Source organism: Vicia villosa, unplaced genomic scaffold (genome assembly GCF_029867415.1).
Source record: "Vicia villosa cultivar HV-30 ecotype Madison, WI unplaced genomic scaffold, Vvil1.0 ctg.000301F_1_1_2_unsc, whole genome shotgun sequence".
Taxonomy (NCBI): Eukaryota; Viridiplantae; Streptophyta; class Magnoliopsida; order Fabales; family Fabaceae; genus Vicia; species Vicia villosa.
This window is the reverse complement of record NW_026705130.1, coordinates 12,799-32,606: the sequence shown is the minus strand read 5'-3', so window position 1 is coordinate 32,606 and position 19,808 is coordinate 12,799. Positions and strand designations below refer to the sequence as shown.

The window sequence follows — 19,808 nt, the reverse complement described above, 5'->3', positions numbered from 1 at the left end:
ACATAAATTATAAAAAAAAAAATAGAGGAATAGTTGTCAAATCGTAGCCTTTAAAGTTATCACACGTGTACCCTCATGAGTGAAATTTCAAGTCTACGATGGAAAATTTATACTTATCTACCTGTTAAACTAAATTAGTGAGCTAAGGTTCAATTTTGAAAAGACACAAAATTGACAATAAACAATTTTGGAACATAAGATAAGATGATTGAGAGTCTGTTTGTTTCAGCTTTAGAAAAATAGATTTTTTCTTTATATTTTTGAAAATAGATTTTTCAAAACCGTTTTTTAAAATATTATAAGTTTTTTTATATTTGTTTCTTCTAAAATGAAACACTAATTTTGCCATCCTAAAACATAAACATAGATTATTGAAGACCAAAACTTAGTCAAAATCATAATTTTTGTATTTCAAAAATGATTTTTATGAAAATCTATTTGAAATAACTTCAAAATTAAGTGATTTTTTGAAATTTTGATATCCAATATTTTTCTCCATAAATAGATGATATACCTAAAATCACATTTTAAGAATAACTATTTAAACAAAATTTTCATTTGAAGTTTTTATAAAAAGTTTCTATGTAAAAATTTTTTTCACAAAATTTTATAACACTATAAAAATCATTTTTAAAAAAAGCCAAAACAAACGGGCCCTGAATTGAAACACACAACTAAAAGAAACAAAGTAAAAAAAATCTGATTAAAAGTCTAAATTATTACATAAATTAAAGATAACACATGAGAAATCCTTGAAGAAAAAACAAAAACAAAAACAAAAAGATTACAAAAGATAAAAAAGAAGGGATAAAAATACACCCTTAGACACATAACATACATAATCATAATCACATTCATGCTTATCTACAGTTTGAGGACCCCATTATCATTTTGGCTTCTTTATCCATTCCATTATTCCAAACACATACCAAACACATAGGCCCATTCAGAACGTGGAATTGAAAGCAAGAGGACAAAACCTTCAACAGGGACCAGTAGACAACAACAACATCATCAACAACTCATAAACAATAATTGAGGCCAAACATGTTCCATTCATTAAGCATTGCTCCTGAAGGATCCAAGAGCTTTTATTGCTGATCCTCTTAGAATGTATTGGTGGTAGATTGCAGCCACTGCAGCTCCAATAAATGGTCCAACCCAATAAATCCACTGCAGAAACATCAACAACAAACAAGCACCAAAATTAATTATAACACTATAAAACCAAACTTTTACTTAGATGATTGATGTATCTGATCTATATATAAATACAATTATTCAATATAAATGCAGATCACTAGAATTCACTACAATATTTACCTGGTCATCCCAAGCTTTGTCGTTGTTGAAGATAACGGCGGGTCCGAAACTTCTAGCGGGGTTAATACCGGTTCCGGTGACGGGGATTGTTGCCAAGTGAACCATGAACACAGCAAATCCAATGGGAAGAGGTGCCAATACCTATTATAACATTAAATTAAATTAATCAACCATAAGTAACAAATTGAATTGAGCCTAAAAAAGTGATGAATGAGATACTTACAGGAACATGAGAATCCCTAGCACTTCTTTTAGGATCAGTAGCAGAGAAGACTGTGTAGACTAGCACAAAGGTACCAATAATCTCAGCACCCAAAGCAGTTCCTTTACTGTAACCATCAGAAACGGTGTTAGCTCCTCCACCATACCTGTTGTAGTATGATTTTTGGAAACCCTTAGCAAGTCCAGCACCACAAATTGCACCTAAACATTGTGCAATTATGTATAGCAATGCCCTTATTAAAGACACCTTGCGTCCCACAAATAGTCCAAATGTCACCGCTGGATTTATGTGTCCTCCTACAATTAATCAATATCACCAAATTAATTCATTTCAATTACAAATATATTTGCAGAGGACTTAAACAGGCAACAAGTATTAGAAGAGGTAGAGTGGCCCTGCTGCCACGACCCACTTAAATTGAGCTCTTGTCTCTTCGATTCGTCTCTTATTATAAAATTTTCAATACTCAACAATTTTCATTAGATCTACTAAAAGGGAAGCATAAAAATCAACTCTAATTACCAAATCAGTGGAAATCATTGATTAATTTTCAAGTAATCATAACTAACTTGTAACTGCCTTAACAATTTTCAACTAATCATAACAAACTTGAAACAACCTTAACAATTTTCAAGTAATTATAACAAACTTGAAACAACCTTAACAATTTTCAAGTAATCATAACAAATTTGTAACTGCCTTACATTTTTCAAGTAATTATAACTAACTTGTAACTAACTCAACAAATTTCAACTAATCATAACAAACTTGTAACTAATTTTGAACAATATTGAAGAGAGAACAATTTCATACCAGAGATACCGGCGGTGCAGTAAACAAGGACGAAGATCATACCACCAAAAGCCCAAGCAATACCCAAAAGCCCAACACCATCACACTCAGTGTTACCAGTAATACTGGTATCAGATTGTCTTTTGTAACCAATAATAGTCAAAACAGTGATGTAAAGAAAAAGAAGAGTTGCTACAAACTCTGCTATAACAGCTCTGTACAAAGACCATTTTTTGAACTCCGCTGCGTCAAAAAGTGGTGCTGGTGGTGGATCTTGGTAATCCTTTGCTGAGAATTCAGCACCTTGTTCTTGAACCTCAACATCTTTACCCATTTTTTTTGTGTGTTGTGTGTGTTATCTAGTAGTTAATGGATGTGTGGTGTTTGAGTGGAAACATGGTATTTATGGATTCAATAAAATTGAATTTTGAATTATATTAATTAGAAATTGTTTTGTTTGTACGTGTTGTATGAACAATGACATTATTATATTATTGCCGACCTTTATTAGCTTGATTTCGCTTGCATGGTCCCACCCACTCTGCTGCTACTATCCGGCCCTACCTTCCAACGACTCTATAATCTATATCACTCCTTTTTTGGGTCCACTCTTGTTTTTTCTCACTAGATTACTCTTACAACATTTTTAAAATTCAAATAAAAATAACTCTTTGTTATAACAATACAATAACAAGTTCGGTTAAATCAGTTGATAGTTATGCAGAGATATTTGACTGTAAGGATGGAGAGTCTAATTCAATATCACTAAACTATTTGACAAAAAAAATCAACGGTAATAACTGTTGTAATTATTTGAATGCTTTACACACTCTGTGTTGGAATATGCATATGTGACTATGATTTGTAGGTATAACGTAAAGAAAATTGTGACAATAACGTGGTGGAATTTTCTAGCATTATCCATGGTTGTGGTTGAGAAATGATAAGTATAAAAAATTGGAGCTATAAAAAAGCATGCAGAATATATTATACTGGCAATGGAAGAATACTATCAATCATTGTTTTCAGTATTAAGTTATTGTTGATGTGATTAAAATAAGAGGAGAAGTAGTTGTCACTTTTGTTCGATGACAGGCTTGCCAGATGAACTTATCTGGACCTGGACATGGCTAAATTATTATCAAATAGTCCTTTTTTTAAGGGGAAATAGTATCAAATAGCTTAGAGGTACAAGACAAATAGGATTGAAACTACGGATTAAATTCATACAGTTTCTTTATCATTTTGAGTTTAGCAAAGTTTTAATATAACTGGCTCAATTTAACAGCCCAAGAAGAACCTCCTAATTGAAGCATCACGTAGTACTATGGTTCTAGTTCTCATCTTAATAGTTAATAGTTGATATGCATTCAACAATCATCTGAAATTTAAGTTGAATCAACTATATAAGTGTTACTTTCAGCTACGATAATATTCACCTATTTACAGATACTATCTCTGATCACGGAGACTATAACCACCGCATCAGAAGTATATTTACGGTAGTTATCAAATTAATCATTAAAATGTTGTATTCTAATCATAAATTCATAACCACTTTAATAGTTACATAAGTAATTAGATATGATGGATTAAGTAAAACTTTTGATACTGACATTAAAAATTAAACTCTTACAGCTGGTTGTATGGCTTCCTGTTTCAACTTTTATATATTACTGCATCTATTTGTACTTCAATGTTCCAACACGTTTAAAAGAGAAGAAGAAAAAGTTTAAACCATAAAACAAGAAATATTTTAAGTTTTATGCTGTTTTGTTTATATATTTTTCAGTTGTTTTATTGATCATAGACTTTTAACTTTGTTCTATTCCACAAAATCTGGTCATCAGTGATGTATACCATTTAATTATGATTATTGAAAAAGTATGTGTATAATGTTGTGTGTCTAATGAGACAACAATAAAGTATTTATATTTATACCAGTGATATGCAATAGATAATTATTATTGATCGTAACACTAATTGATACACTTAAATTACAATTGATTCTTAACACATAATTATTATTGATTGTAACACTAATTGATACACTTAAATTAATTGATACACTTAAATTACAATTGATTCTTAACACATAATTATTATTGATTGTAACACTAATTGATACACTTAAATTACAATTGATTCTTAACACTTTCCCTTAAGTTGAATCATATATGTCATATGAGTCAAATTTGTAATAACTGTAATTTATTTGAGAATCCCTAAGAGATTTAGTAAACATATCAGTCAATTGGTTCCGAAAATACCTTGTCCCTTACATAATGACACTTTATTTCTATGTGCTTGATCAGTTTGTGAAAAACAGGATTAGATGCAATGTGGAATATTGCTTGATTGTCGCATATGAGGTTTATGGACTGAAGATCTCCCAACCTAAGCTCTCAGAGTAAATTTTAAGCCATGCAAGCTCCTTTGAGGCTGCTATCATAACAGGATATTCAGCTTAAATACTAGATAGTACAACTATATTTTGTTTCTTGTTTCTCCATGAGATCATATTATCTCCAATAAGAACACAATATCCAAAAGTGGATTTCCTATCTAATAGTGATCTGGCCCAGTCTGTATCTAAATAAAAAATGTTTTCAGCACCATCATTATCTTCATACAATAACCCTCTTCCTAATGCATTCTTTATATATCTAAGAATCTGAATGACTGCATCACAATAACTATCACAAAGAGCGTTCAGAAATTGGCTTACAATGCTCACCGCAAATGTAATATCTGGTCTGGTGACTGTAAAATTGTTGAGTTTACACACAAGTCGTTGATATCTTCTCAGATCTTTCAATGGCTCCACCTAACCTAGAAGAAGCTTGACGTTAAAATCCATATGAGTATCAATAAGACGACAATCAAGAATACTAGTTTCGTTGAGGATTCTAATGCATACTTGTGTTGGTTGATTGCAATGTCTGATAAGGATTAGGCAAATTCAATGCCTACGAAGTATCTAAGTGGACCCAAGTCTTGTGTCTGATTTTTTTTGAAAAATGAGTTTTTAGACGCTAGATACCCTTTTTATCGTCCCTAGTGTTAACAATGTCATCAACATAGACCACAAGAAAGATGCGCCAATCGGTGAAGGAATGAAAGAAGAAAACAGAGTGATCTGCTTTACGTCTAGTCCTACCAAATTGTATCAAGACAGAGCTGAAGCGACCAAACCAAGCACGTGGGGACTGTTTCAGGCCATAAAGAGAATGACGAAGCCGGGAAACAAATCTAGAATTACCAGGAACAATAAAACCTGGAGGTTGATCCATATAAATTTCTTTTAATGTTCAACTGATGAAGCGACCAATGATGAACTTAAGCCATTGTTAGAAAGATGAGGATTGAACAGAGCTTGGCCATCGAAGAAAAAGTGTCATCATAATCAAGACCAAATATTTGTGAGTATCCTTTCGCTACCAAACGGGCTTTAAAACAATCGATTAGACCATTTGGTCCAACTTTCATTGTATAAACCCGTCCACATCCCACTTTAGTTTTGTCTGAAGGTAAAGTAATTATATCCCAAGTGTTATCTGAATACAATGCAGTCATTTCTTCCATTATCACATGAGGCCAATTGGGATCGGTCATAACTTCACCTATAGACTTACAAATAGACACAAAATGCATAAGAGAAACAAAAAGAGACATAGGAATTAGAAAAATGGTCATAATTTAAAATACAAACATATTTAGGATTATGATGATGAGACCGAATATCTATTCGGAATGATATTGGAAGGTCGAGTTTTTGTGACGTAACTAGAGGAGTTGTTGGAGAAGGAGATGGTGTTGGTGGATCAATATCATCTCTTACCTCCAATAGACGGCAAGTTCATCGCTGGTAGACCTACAATGGATGTAGGGATGATATAAGGGATATCTTGAACATATGAAGTATGATTCTTATAAGGTGACACTAAGACGGAGAAGAATGGGAAGTTTCAAAGAATGAGACATTTGAGGAAACAATGCATTGTTGAAGTTGGGGACAAAAACAACAACATCATTTTTGTATCAATGGGTTGTAGTTGCACATCCCTAGGGGGAGTTGGTTGCATGTCTTTATCATATGCGGGGGGAGCGTCCCCGATATGGTTATTTTGTTGCTTGTCTTATCGCTTTCAATTGTTATTAGTTATTAAGTCTCCCTCATGATTGCACATCTCTTGAATCAAGTTTGAAATCAATTCGTTATCATTTTAGCATGCATAAAACAATTGTTATGTTTGAATTTGATCAAGATGTCTTTAGTCAATTTCATGAGTTTGTGGAATAAAAACTATATGTGTTTGATTCAAGTTAAGTGCAAAGAATAATCTCAAAGTACCATTAAAATATTTAAGAAAATTGAGTTTTTAAGTGTTTGATTTGAATCGATCAAATACACTCTCTATTTGATTCGAATTAAATCCAATAGAGGTGAACAATAATTAAAAACCATTTGATTTGAATCAGGATTTACACATGATTCTAATCAGATAACTTTCTATCACCTCTGTTCAATTTGATTCGAAACACAATTTGCACATGATTCAAATCACATGATTTTACAGCCTTTTTCAAAGGGCCTGGAGCATTTGATTCGAATCAGATTTTCACGTGATTCCAATCACCCGGTCCTGATTTGAATCACTCATTGCACTTGATTTGAATCAACTGAAAAATGGGTCAAAATTTTGAAGTGTTTTTATTCCATTCACTTGCTCACTTGACTCATTATATGCATTGTTCTTTGTTCGAATCTAACCAACTTTTACCACTCATTTTTAAACTCAAGCACATATAAAACATTTTATCAACACTTTTTCATGTGTGCAATTTCATATTGATATGTGAATTATTTTGAAATAAAATCTCTCACTTTGAAAAGTTCAAATTTATTGCACTTGCATCTTTTTCTTCTTCAACCTTAGTTTGTGTTTCAAATCTTGATCATGAGAGATATGTGATTGATTAGGGAAGACATTGTCATGAAACTAACCGTTCTTAGAGACTGTTTAAATATTGTTCAGGTTGTTACAAGATTGCAAACTGTCACTAGTGCTAACAAATTCCACTAGAAATAAAAAAGAGGTTCTTCTCTCCATATTGTCTTAGGAGTGACTGTGTGGAAGGGTATGGACAAGGTGGATATTCGGAAGATTTTTAAAGCTTCGATCGAGTAAAGATTGTGCAAAACGTTTGGCGTGGAGTCGTATACAAGTCCAGATCCAGAATTTAATTTTTATTTTATTTAGCATTATTATGGATACGTGTTTGTGTGAACTCTTTGAATATTTTTCAAACTAAGGAAATTATGCAAGTCCTTCCAAAAGTGCACGTAGACTCAAGCGAGGACAACAATGTCGAAGCACTATAAATCCCTGTGTCATATCTCTACCTTTTAGTCTTGCATTTATATTTCGTAGTATATTGCATTCCTAGGATTTTCATTTATAGAGTAGTTTATTATATACTACATTGATAGCAATTTATTTCTTAAAGATTAGGTTTTGTTGGAATTAGAACCAAATCGAAATTTAGTTGTGATTAAAATCTGAGAAACTTGTTGATTTTAGAATTCACGAATTGAATCATTATATAATCATCTCTCGTGAATTACATTGTGGTATCGATTGAATACATGGTGTATCAGCATTAATTCAAAATTGTGATTGTTGTACATTGAATATGTGTTTTTGTGTATTAATTTGTATTCGAGTATAATTCACTTTGTTTCGCTCTAAAACTTCCGGGTGCATACTCTGGAAAGCCTCCGATATTTTATTCTCGAAAGATCGTTTGATTTGATTTTGAAAAGTCTATTCAACCATCCTATAGATTGTTTTCTAACACTATATTCTCACCCAACATGAGTAGCCTATAAAAATACATATGATAGATTTGGCAGAGAGTTTGTCTTTACCTAGACTGGGGTCATGAACAAAGCATGTGCAACCAAAGACGTGGAGAAGAAGGAATCTAATATTGAAGGACCGGTGAAGCCATTCAGTTAACGTGGCGACAAGCTGTGGGAAGAGAATCACCCTAAAAATGACAAGGGACTTTGTGGTGAAGTAAAAGAGTCCGTGAAATTGGAACTAACTGACAATTATTACGTTCAATAACACCGTTTAGTTGTGGTGTGTAAGCACATGATGATTGATGAATAATGCCCAATGATGTTAAAAAAATTGAAACCGGGATGACATATATTCACAAGCATTATCAGTATGTAAAATTTTAATGGGGGTGTAAAGTGGTTTTTAATTTTGTTATAAAATTCTTGAAATATATGGAAAACATCTGAATGATTTTTCATTAAAAATAACCAAGTACATCGTGAAAAATCATCGATGAAAGTTACAAAGTAATAATATCCTAAAATTGACTTGACATGATTAGGACCCCAAATATCATAATGAACTAGAGCAAAAGGTGGTGCAACACTTTTATTTACTTGTTGATAATAGATGTGATGAGTATGTTTTCCTAAAGGACACGACTGACACTGCAATCGTCCGTCTTGTATGTCAATCCTGAACATAAACAAGATTATCATTAAAAAATACTGAACAATTATAAGTACAAGTGAGATTTTAACCCCACTACCATAAAATTTATTTTGATCTTCTATTTGTCATCCTCGAATGGGTACCTTTCATGATTGAAATATTTGTGTGATGACCCAAAGAAATACTAATTGTTTTGGAATCACTCATCCTAGCTCCACATTCAAATATCAATATTGAGATAAGAATAATTCGCCATTTTTTTAATTCCTATGATATCCATCTCTAGTATCTTATTAGAAATACAACGATCTTTTATCTCAAATTTACCATTTAACTTCTCCATGATTATGTTGATCTCATCCTTGGTAGAATTTGTCAACCAAGTTATTGTCCACATATAAAAGTAGGTGTATGATAACTTTCTCATTATTTTTCGATATGAAAACACAGGTTTCATACATATTTCTCATAAAATCATTCTTTATAAGAAATTCATCGAATCCGATATAAAATTTCCTAAGGTATTATTTTAATCCATACATTTATTTCTTTCAAAGAAGTATCTTAGACTTGTCCTCTACAAAAACTACAGATTATGGTCTTCACATTTATTGGCTCTAAATCAAGATTGTACTGATTCATAACAACCATAAGAATCCTTATTGAAAAATTTCTTATTACCACAAGTGAGAAAATCTCATTGTAATAAATTCTCTTCTTTTGAGTAAACCCTTTTTCCAAAGTCTTGTGCTATACCTTGGTTCTTCATTTCCTAGAATACATTCATAATTTTTGAAGATCCACTGGCATTCAACTATCTATTGTTTTTTAGGTAGATTCATAAGTTTATAAATATGGTTCTTCTCAAATGAATGCATTTTCTCATTAAATTACTCCAACCCTTTATTGTTTTTTCTTATCTCAAAGTTTTTCCCTAAGCTCTTAGGCTTGTAGTCTTTCAATTCTTCAGTTGCATTTAAAGTATAAAAATTAAGATTAGCATTTTCATATCTCTTTAGTGGAACAATATCCCTCTTCATCATATCTCTAGCCAACAAATGATAAGGAGTGGTTGTAAGTTGTATTCTACTAAGTGTAGAAGTTAGAGTATGTTCATCCTCATCATCTCTAATCACACTAGTGGAAGGCTCCACCTCAAACTCAGTCTTATCCACCCTTATTTTTTAGTCTACATTATTTTGGTATTATCACTTAATCCTCATTAGAGTCTCATCAAAATTTACATATCTGCTTATCATAAATCATGATCCTCTTATAGGTTTCATTTTCCCCAACTTGTAACTCTTTACAACCTCTCTATAACCAATAAATACATATGTCATTACTATACCATCAAGAATGCTTTGCTTGTTATGAGCAAACACCAAAGCTCTAAAAAGTCTTTAAATTGGAGTAATATCTCGACCTCCCACTCCATACCTTCATCATTGTCTTGAGATTATTTCTTTTATTAATAGAAAATCTTAGGCAATCTAGAACCCAATAACATGCGTCTCAGATGCTCCAAGATAGTTCTTTTATTCATGTGTTCCACAAGATCATTTTTCTACAATGTGTGAGCCAAAGTTCTATAACTTTGTATATATTTTTTCATGAAAAATTCATTAAAATTCTCTTAAACAAACTTCGGTCTATTGTGATTCTTTAAAAAATTTCATTTAGTTCTTATTTGATTTTCCATAGAGTGTGTCATTCCTTAAACTTTTCAATTGTGTCACGTTTATTTTTAATTATGTGAACTCATACTCTTTCAGATAAATGATTAACATGGTGAGTAAATAAGAACTACCCCTATAAGTAATCACTCTTTCAAGACCTCAAAGGTTCGTGAATATACTCAAAAGGTCTACTAGAACTATGCATGTCACCCTGAAACTTAACCTTAATTTATTTTCCTAGTATTTAATTATCACAAAATTCTAGCTCATCCATTTCATCACTTCCTAAGAATCCTTATTTAACTAGATCAGCTAAACCTACTTCACTAGCATGCTTATAAAAATAAATTTCGTCTAAGTTTAGAAACACGCCTAGCATAATGTAGAAGAAGCTCGTGGTTATCGAACATATTTAGATTAAGGAACCCATGCCTTGAACCTTAAATTTTCTTTTTAATTTATAAGGAAAATGAATCCATCTTATTTCAACTTTAGGATCTCAAAGTACCCATTTCTCGTCCACTTATGATAAGGTTATCATGTATCCATTACCTAACTCTTCATTTCTTCTCAACTTATCACAACTAGTACACAAAAAATTTCATATCCCTCATTTGAGGAAACCACAATCTGAAGGGGATCATATTGTTGCTACCTTTTTATAGACTTTCCATCTTTAAGTGATAGGTCTTGTGATAATTGATCTAACTAGTCAACATATCTTGACTTGGTCTATATATAGATTTCTTCCCCTTATGGCTTTCTCTAGTCTCATTTCTTACTCTTGAAACATTCAAATCTTTACCACTATCATCAAACTTCAACTATTTCATCTTTGTTAACTCCTTGGTTCTAATAGTCAGTTGGATGTCATAAAAGGTGATAATGTCTTCCTTTCCATAAAGAATATCATCTTTAAAGTGGTCAAAATATCTAGGTAATGATCTCAATGAGAATAAAGCATTGTCCTTGTATTCAAGCTTTACCTCAATATTTTTCAAGTCATCAACGAGTTTGTTTAAATTCATTAATTGCTACCCCACAATGGAATTTGAATCCACTATCCTAAATTAGTAAATTTGGTGTTTCGAGCATAATTTATGACTTAATGACTTGGTCATATACGATTCAAGTTTTTCCCATATTTTTGTCATCATTTTCCATCCTACAAATTCCCACAATACTTTATCTCCAAGATATAGAACAATGGCAATTTTTGTCGTATCTATCATCTCAGGTTCTTTGCTTGTATTAGACTTACCAATACCAATGCATAACCTTTAAACTCCTCAACACACATTTATTGAATCAAAATTGTTTGTATATTCACTTTCCACAATCCAAATTGTTGTCTTTGTAAAACTTCTTGATTTCCTAATTAGTACTCATGGTACTCACTTGAAATATTTATTCCTATTTTCCCACGAAGGACACCTCCTATTGGTAAGTGATTTGAAAAAAAAGTTACAAATATTTTTATTACAAGAGTTATAAAGAAGTTACAAGAGATCAATTTCATATGTTCTCCAAGAACAGTCCTTGATTTTCACCTTTTTTTACAAAAATCATATAAAAATATCCTAAGAGAAATATGTAGATCTATGTGCTTTCAGTTATAGTCAATAAGTGATTCAAGATGTTGAAGCTAATGGATAGCAAGATACAAATGAATCAGCAACTGCTTAATTTTAATGATGCGTCGTATAAATGATGATTGTTTAGTTTTGATGATGTATGGTTTTTATGATGACAACACTTAAATTCAAGTAATTTCTAAAGTTAGTTCAAGTGGCCAAAGATTCACAAGGTAGTTAATCAATCTATCCTTTTGAATTAAGATAAAGAATTTTATTTTAACTCAACACAGTAGCCCAACGACTCTCAAGTGGAGACTTATGGTTTATGATCATTGTTGGTTTAAACAGTCAAAATCTTAGATGATGGTAACTACTATGAAAATATCTCAATCAAGACTTGAAGCTTCAGAGTGTAAAAGAGAGAGAGTATGAAAACTTGTTTGATCGTGGTCGTTTAAGTGATCAGTGTCTTGTAAAGACACAATGGCATGTTTGGAAGTATTTATGACTAAATCACGCGCACATTTATAACATTGAGAAGCCTCTCAATTTTAGTTAAAACAACAAAAAAATATTTGTAGGGCCTAGACAGTTGATTTGGGAAATATCCAATTGATTAGGAGACTTTTTGTAATTGTCTATTTGGTTAGATCTTTGGCTCAATCGAGTCTATAATCTATTATGACAATTTCTTAATGATTGGTAATGATTCTATATCTAAGCCTATTATTTTGGGTAGCAACAATTGGTTCTTTGCATTGCTTAATCGATTATGTCATTTAATTGGCCCATGAAATGTTTACAAATTTATACCATTTCTTGGTCTATTAATAGAAAGCTTTTATACCATTTCAAAATATCCAAAAAAAAAAAAGGGATAATTTTAATTTTTCATTAATTTCTCTCATCACTTCTCTAAATCATTTTTGTTTTTTTCACATATTTTTATCTATAATGCTTTGGGAGTTTTTTTTAGTCTCAATAAGATTATTGTTATGTTCTGGGTGAGGTAATAATTGTAAATGTACCAAGAGTAAAATTTTCCCTTGAGTTTTTTTTAGTCTCAATGAAATATTGTTATGGATGAAATAATAATTATAAATTTACTAAGAGTAAAATTTCACTTGAGTTTTTTTAGTCTCAATGAAAATATTGTTCTGGATGAAATAATAATTACAAATTAACCGTTTCAAACATTTATTCTAAAAACTTCTTTTTCTTACTCCCTCCTGCTCACAATAGGTGTTTTTTTCCCTATTTTTATTTGCCTCAAATTATTTGTCCATTTAGAATATCAATGTGATATTTATTATTTCTTTCCACTAACTTACCCTTATTTATTGTATTTTAATTCATTTAAATATTCCACTACCTATAATTAATAAGGTTATTTTAATAAATGAAACTCATTTTATCATTGAAATTAACACAATGAAGCATTTTCTTAAAAAAATATGAAAATCTCAAAAAAAAAATACGTATTATGAAATAGATGAACTATATAAGGGATAACTTTTTAAAAGCTCTCGAAATTATACTAGTCTCTCGCCTTAGTCCATTCCCCCTTGTTAATGGCGGGTGCATCATTGATATTCAAGCAAATCCATTATTTTTGTTTTTTTATTAATTTATTTTAAAAAATACATAATCAGTAAAATTGAAGAAAAAAGGAAACATTAATCAATTTGAAATTTTCTCTTGTTTCACAATAAAAACTTTTAAATCTAAAATGCATTTAAAAAATTTAAAAACTGATTGTTCCATATACTGTAATTACTTAATTTGATTTATTTGCTAATAAACTTTGTTTAAGGTAAAAAAAAGTTAAGGAATTCTTAGACAGTGACATGATTAGTCCATGCTAAAGAAACAGTGTCAGTCCTAGTCATAATGAACAATAAGCACATAATTCATCATTAATTAAGCCAACAACAAAATGCATTCAATGAAGCTCAAAGATAAGCTAACAAAATCAAAAACTATATAACATTTAATTAAAAACAACCGACCATGAAATGAGTCATTCTCATCTTACACATGCAAACAAAAAATTCTCATTCAACACAAACCCTAGCCTACAAATATTCACCACGTGGTTCCATCTTAACCATATGCATAACATGATTGATTATAGTATTTGAAATATGAAAATTGAAAACTTTATACTATGCACATGATAATTGAAAAATGAGAATTGAATTAGGTGGGCGGCAATAGCGTACATATATGTCAATTTAATGTAATTATGTGGTCAATTATAATTTGCCACCCCAATGGTTTATTATTTTATATATAGATATAATAAGATTTTTGTGTTTAAGAAAAGAAAAAAAAACATTGTTTGAGTGACATATTTGTTGTCCATGTCAGGAAAGTGGGTGGAAATTAAGAAGAAGACATATTGATGTGTAATTATTGGAGTGGCCCCATTCTATTAGTCAGCCTGTCATATATCACTTCACACAATTGATTATCATGACAGACTGTAAGTATTGTAAGCTTCAAGTATTTATTGTTTCTTTAGTTAAAATTAAAGGTATTTATTTATTGTTTCTTTAGTTAAAATTAAAGGTATTTATTTATTGTTTCTCTAGTTAAAATTAAAGGTATTTATTTATTGTTTCTCTATTTTAATTATATTTTGGTATTATTATATCATAGATATAAAGTTAAAGTTGTTTGAATTATGAGTACTAATCAATTTATTAGATTTAAGTGAATTATACTTATAGTACTCATAAATATGAAGTTAAATAAATTGATTAGTACTCATAAATATAGAAATTAAAGTATAATTATGAGTACTAATCACTTGGGAGTACTAATCAATTTATTAGATTTAAGTGATTAGTAAATATAGTTAAATTGTGTATTAGTTCAAAAAAATTAATTTGACTTTTAATTATAAAATGTTTTTATCAAAATTTACTTACATCTTGATAAAAGTAGGAATTGTTAAAATCTTTGTTGACAGTAAAATATGTAAATTTCTACAAATAATTTAGATATAAGTTAAATCGTATTGATATTGAATTTCAAGTTGATAGAGTTTATGATTGAATCCTTAACCGTTAATTTATGAATAGCATTATGGTACATAAAAATTTAGCAATTAAAGTTTAGGATGGAAATAAGATCACTAATTGTAAATGTTAAATACAAACTAGAAACAATTGTAAAAAAAAGGTTGTTGTATCGATAAAATTGAGTTGTATCGAAAACTTTGAATCCTATTAGAGTGAACGTTTGGGACATTTGGGCAAGTAGAATTAGAAGAAATGAACACCCTAATCTTGATCATATTCTACCTATTTATCGTATAGAAATAGGTATTTGGAGTTTGGACACAACTCCAAATAATTAAGGTTTAGGCTAGCTACCATCAATATATAAATCAAAATATAAAAAAAAAATGATAGTAGATGATTTGTACAAAATTAACATTTTTTATTTTTATTTTTTCACTTATGTGAGTATGTCTAAACCATTTACATTGTTATTTGTGCTTAACTAAGAATTGCTCAATTGACATAACTTGCAAGTTTCACGTACTCTCTCCCATCCCCCGTCCAAAATTATAAAAGAAAAAAAATAAAAATCACACATATTTTAAAAAGTAGAAACATAATGATTTGACTTGTGATTTTTTGAAAAAAAAAATATTTAGGAAAATGTAAAAACAATTCTAATTGATTGTTTGTTATAGAAAAGATGAAAGAGAAAGTAAATTAAATGCAAATTGCATTTAATTTTACTTTGAAAAAGATGAAAGTTAATTTTTTTATCTTATATTTTAGAACAAGAAATATGTATTTTTTATCTTATAATTTGAGATGGAGGGAGTATGTTTTGGTCTAAACAAAAATTAACATAATTCTCTCGAAACTGTTAGAATATACAAATTGATAAATAACAGAGGTTTAGCCACTACAACGCGCAAGGCTTTTAAAAGCGCTTTTTTTGGCCTTTAACAGCGCTTTAAAGCGCTGCCAAAGCCAGCGCTGGCATAGGCTACGAAAGCGCTTTTAAAAGCGCTCTGGTAGGCCCCCCCTATAAGAGCGCTTTTCTGGAAAAAGCGCTCTTGTAGGCCCCCCTTTAAGAGCGCTTTTCAGGAAAAAGCGCTCTGGTAGGCCCCCCTTTAAGTGCGCTTTTTCCAGAAAAGCGCTGTGATAGGCCCCCCTGTGAGAATAAAAAATAAAAAAAAACGCAACATACTAAAGCGCTTTTGTAAAAGCGCTCTTATAGGGTGGGCTTTAAGAGCTCTTTTTTCAGAAAAAGCGCTCTGATAGCCCCCCCTATAAGAGCGCTTTTACAAAAGCGCTTTAGTATGTTGCTTTTTTTTTATTTTTTTTGCTTTTTTATTAATCTTTGGCAGCGCTTTTAAGAAGAAGCGCTTTAGTATGTGGGCCTTTAAGAGCGCTTTTTAAAAAGCGCTTTAGTAGCTAAATGAGGTATTTTAATGTGCAGCCTGTAATTTAATCCTCCCAGTCGACCTGTAATATTTTCGACCTGTAATATGTTTTCAGCCTGTAATATTTTCGACCTGTAATTTATTTTCGACGATATTATTTCAGCCATCAGTAAGACAATATATATATATATATATATATATACTAATATAATACCATTATAATATCCAAAATTATATATATATACATCAATACAACATCAATAATATCAATAATATTATAGTACTTCAATTCGACACAAATCCTACATGAAAAAGCGCTTAATATAAAAATGACACAAATCCTCTTTTATTTCTTCCAACTTAAGTTTCGGGTATCCAGCGGTACAGAATTCGTCAAGGTACTACAAAACAAAAACAAAATATGAATGATACATTTAGTTAAATGTAATAAATTATATAAAATTATCTTAAGTTATAAATTCATACCGTGAGCGGAATCTCTAATTGATAACATCATGTACTTACGCTTCATACATAGCCACGGAGGTAGGTTATAGATCATAAGAATCACAGGCCATGTGCTATGCGAGATACTTTGAATACCATGCGGGTTCATTCCATCAGTAGACAATGACAACCGAAGGTTTCTTGCTTCTTTTCCAAATTCAGGATAATCAGTATCAACTTTCATCCATTGTGGTGAGTCTGCCGGATGTCGCAACTTTCCATCAATAATTCTTTCATCTGCATGCCAAGTCAAGTGTCTTGAATCGGTCTCACTACGATACATGCGTCTAAATCTCGGAATTATAGGAAAATACCATAAGACTTTAGCAGGAGACAACTTTTTCTTATATCGAGGGGCACCACATTTAGGACACTCATTCAACGCTGCATACTCGTTTCGAAACAAAACGCAATCGTTTGGACATGCATGTATCTTATCATAGCTCATGCCAATAGAGGACAACATCTTTTTGGCTTCATACGTTCGATTGGGAAGAACATTATCCTCTGGTAGCATATCTTTCATAAGGGCTAATAACTCTGTGAAACTTTTATCCGACCATCCATTGTCCGCCTTTAAGTTGTACAACTTTAACACCGCAGACAATCTTGTGAATTTTGAACAACCATCATACAACGGTTTCTCTGCATCGCTTACCAACCTCTCAAACATTTTGGGACAATCCGCAAGATCTTCTTCAAGCGCTTCTGCAATCTCTTCGACTCGATCGCAATCGTATGTGTCTGTGCAATCGTCGTTTGAAGCATACTTCCTATTACAACTCGACCCAGCATTCCCGTTACTTTTCTCACCATGCATTGTCCAACATGTATAACTTCTATCAATTCCAAACCGTAGTAAATGGGATCCCAACTGTTTCCCGTCAACCTTATCCCCATAACAGCAACCCAAGCAAGGACACGGCATTCGAAGCGGGTCTTCGGAGTGCTTAACCGCAAACTCAACGAATTCCCATACCCCTTTCTCGTACTCTTTCGACAATCGGTTTGATCTCATCCATGTCTTATCCATGACTTAATTAAGCTAAACAAATGCTTCTTGGTTTCTCTATCAGGTACTAAGGAATTCTGTCAAGATAATAAATAGCTATCATCATAATAGAATACCTAATCAGAATACCTGATTTCTTAAAGAAGACATTACCTTATTTCAAGGTAATATAAGTCCACAAACCAAAAAATTGGTTGAGAGACACTAAATTGATATTAAAATTTAAAAAGAAGAAAATAACAAACTATAACAAACTATAAATTTAAAAAGTGAAATTTCTTTTTATATTAAAATTCAAACATTTTTTATGAAAGCAAATTTGAACTAAAAAATAGAGAAACACATGTTCCTTATATTATAAATAAAAATAGAGAAACACATGTAACCAAAAAAAAATAGAGAAACACATGTATACATATTTTTTATTAAAATGAACTAAAGTGCATGCAATAAAATTATTCATTTTTAAAGAAAACAAAAAGTGTCAAGTTTTAACATTTTAAAAGGATGAATTCAAGTATTTTTGGAAAATAAGAGGGTGTTATTTCTCTATAGAAGCAAAAAGTTTAAAATGCAACTCTTAATTTCTATTACTATAGCAACCGTTTGTTATAGCTTTTGTTTTTTTTATAAATTTCTTTGTATCATTAAAAGTGGTTTTTTTAATGATACAACAACCATATTTCCATCTTCTAATTTTACTCCAATTCAACAAACCACAACAACCAACAAACAAAAAGCTACGCCAATATTATGGCATAAGAATGACCCCTAATTATTTCCTAATTTTGATCTATCACCATTCATGGAACAAGTTATACACATGTTTTAACTATCAAAACACCATATTTCCATCTTCTAATTTTACTCCAATTCATCATTGAATCTTAGTTTTATGTCACAACTCAAACCACCTAAACTCTCATAAAACTAATAAGGAAGATTCAAAACTCATAATCATACATGTAAGATTTACTAAATCATAATTCTACCATGATTATCCAAACAACAACACAAAACATGATCATCCAATTTCATCAATTCACCATAACTATGAAACTCCCCAGAATTTCAGAATTTCCTCAATCTTTCCACCAAAACTCAGTGTTGTTCCAAATGTCAGTGTTGTTCTAAATGTCAGTTCTAAAGATTCTAAATGTTCCATATAAAATTCCAAACAAATTCTCATAAGCATATTCAAAAACATATAGCAGTATGAATAAGAACATATAGCAACCCACATACAGCATATTCAAAAACTTAGAAATTACCTAAAGGGATGCAGGGAGAACGGAGAACGGAGGGAGAACGGAGAACGGACGGAGGCGGAAACGGCGAACGGAGGCGGAGGCGGAAACGGCGGCGGAGACGGAGGACGGAGGAACTGAAATTGATTTAGGGAAGAATCTGAGATTTAGGGATTCTGGGTGTTTGTTCGCGAGGAGAAGAAGAGAAAGATACTGAGAAGCGCTTCTGAAATTAATTGGGGCAAGTTTAATTTGTTTTATTTTAAAACACCTACGAGGGCGCTTCTGAAAAGCGCTTTAGAAGGGCCACCTATGCCAGCGCTTTCTCTTAAAAAACGCTTTTGTAAACCCCCCCCCTTTAAGAGCGCTTTCAAAAGCGCTTTCATATCCCCCACTATAAGACCCCTATAAGAGCGCTTTTGAAAAGCGCTGTCATACCCCCCCCCTTTAAGAGCGCTTTTAGAAAGCGCTTTCATATCCCCCCCCTATAAGAGCGCTTTTGAAAAGCGCTTTCAT

At 31.4% G+C, this 19,808-nt stretch overlaps 1 protein-coding gene across 1 annotated transcript; it reads right to left on the bottom strand.

Moving 5' to 3' along the window:
• Window positions 1-675: 675 nt before the first annotated feature.
• On the bottom strand, window positions 676-2,745 carry LOC131626527 (aquaporin PIP2-7). The gene is made up of 4 exons (XM_058897353.1): window positions 2,360-2,745; window positions 1,547-1,842; window positions 1,324-1,464; window positions 676-1,173 (listed from the first exon to the last, which is right to left on the bottom strand). Exons 1-4 carry the CDS (start codon window positions 2,670-2,672, stop codon window positions 1,060-1,062), a joined length of 864 nt encoding a protein of 287 aa, XP_058753336.1. The 5' UTR covers window positions 2,673-2,745; the 3' UTR covers window positions 676-1,059.
• Between the last annotated feature and the right edge of the window lie 17,063 nt (window positions 2,746-19,808).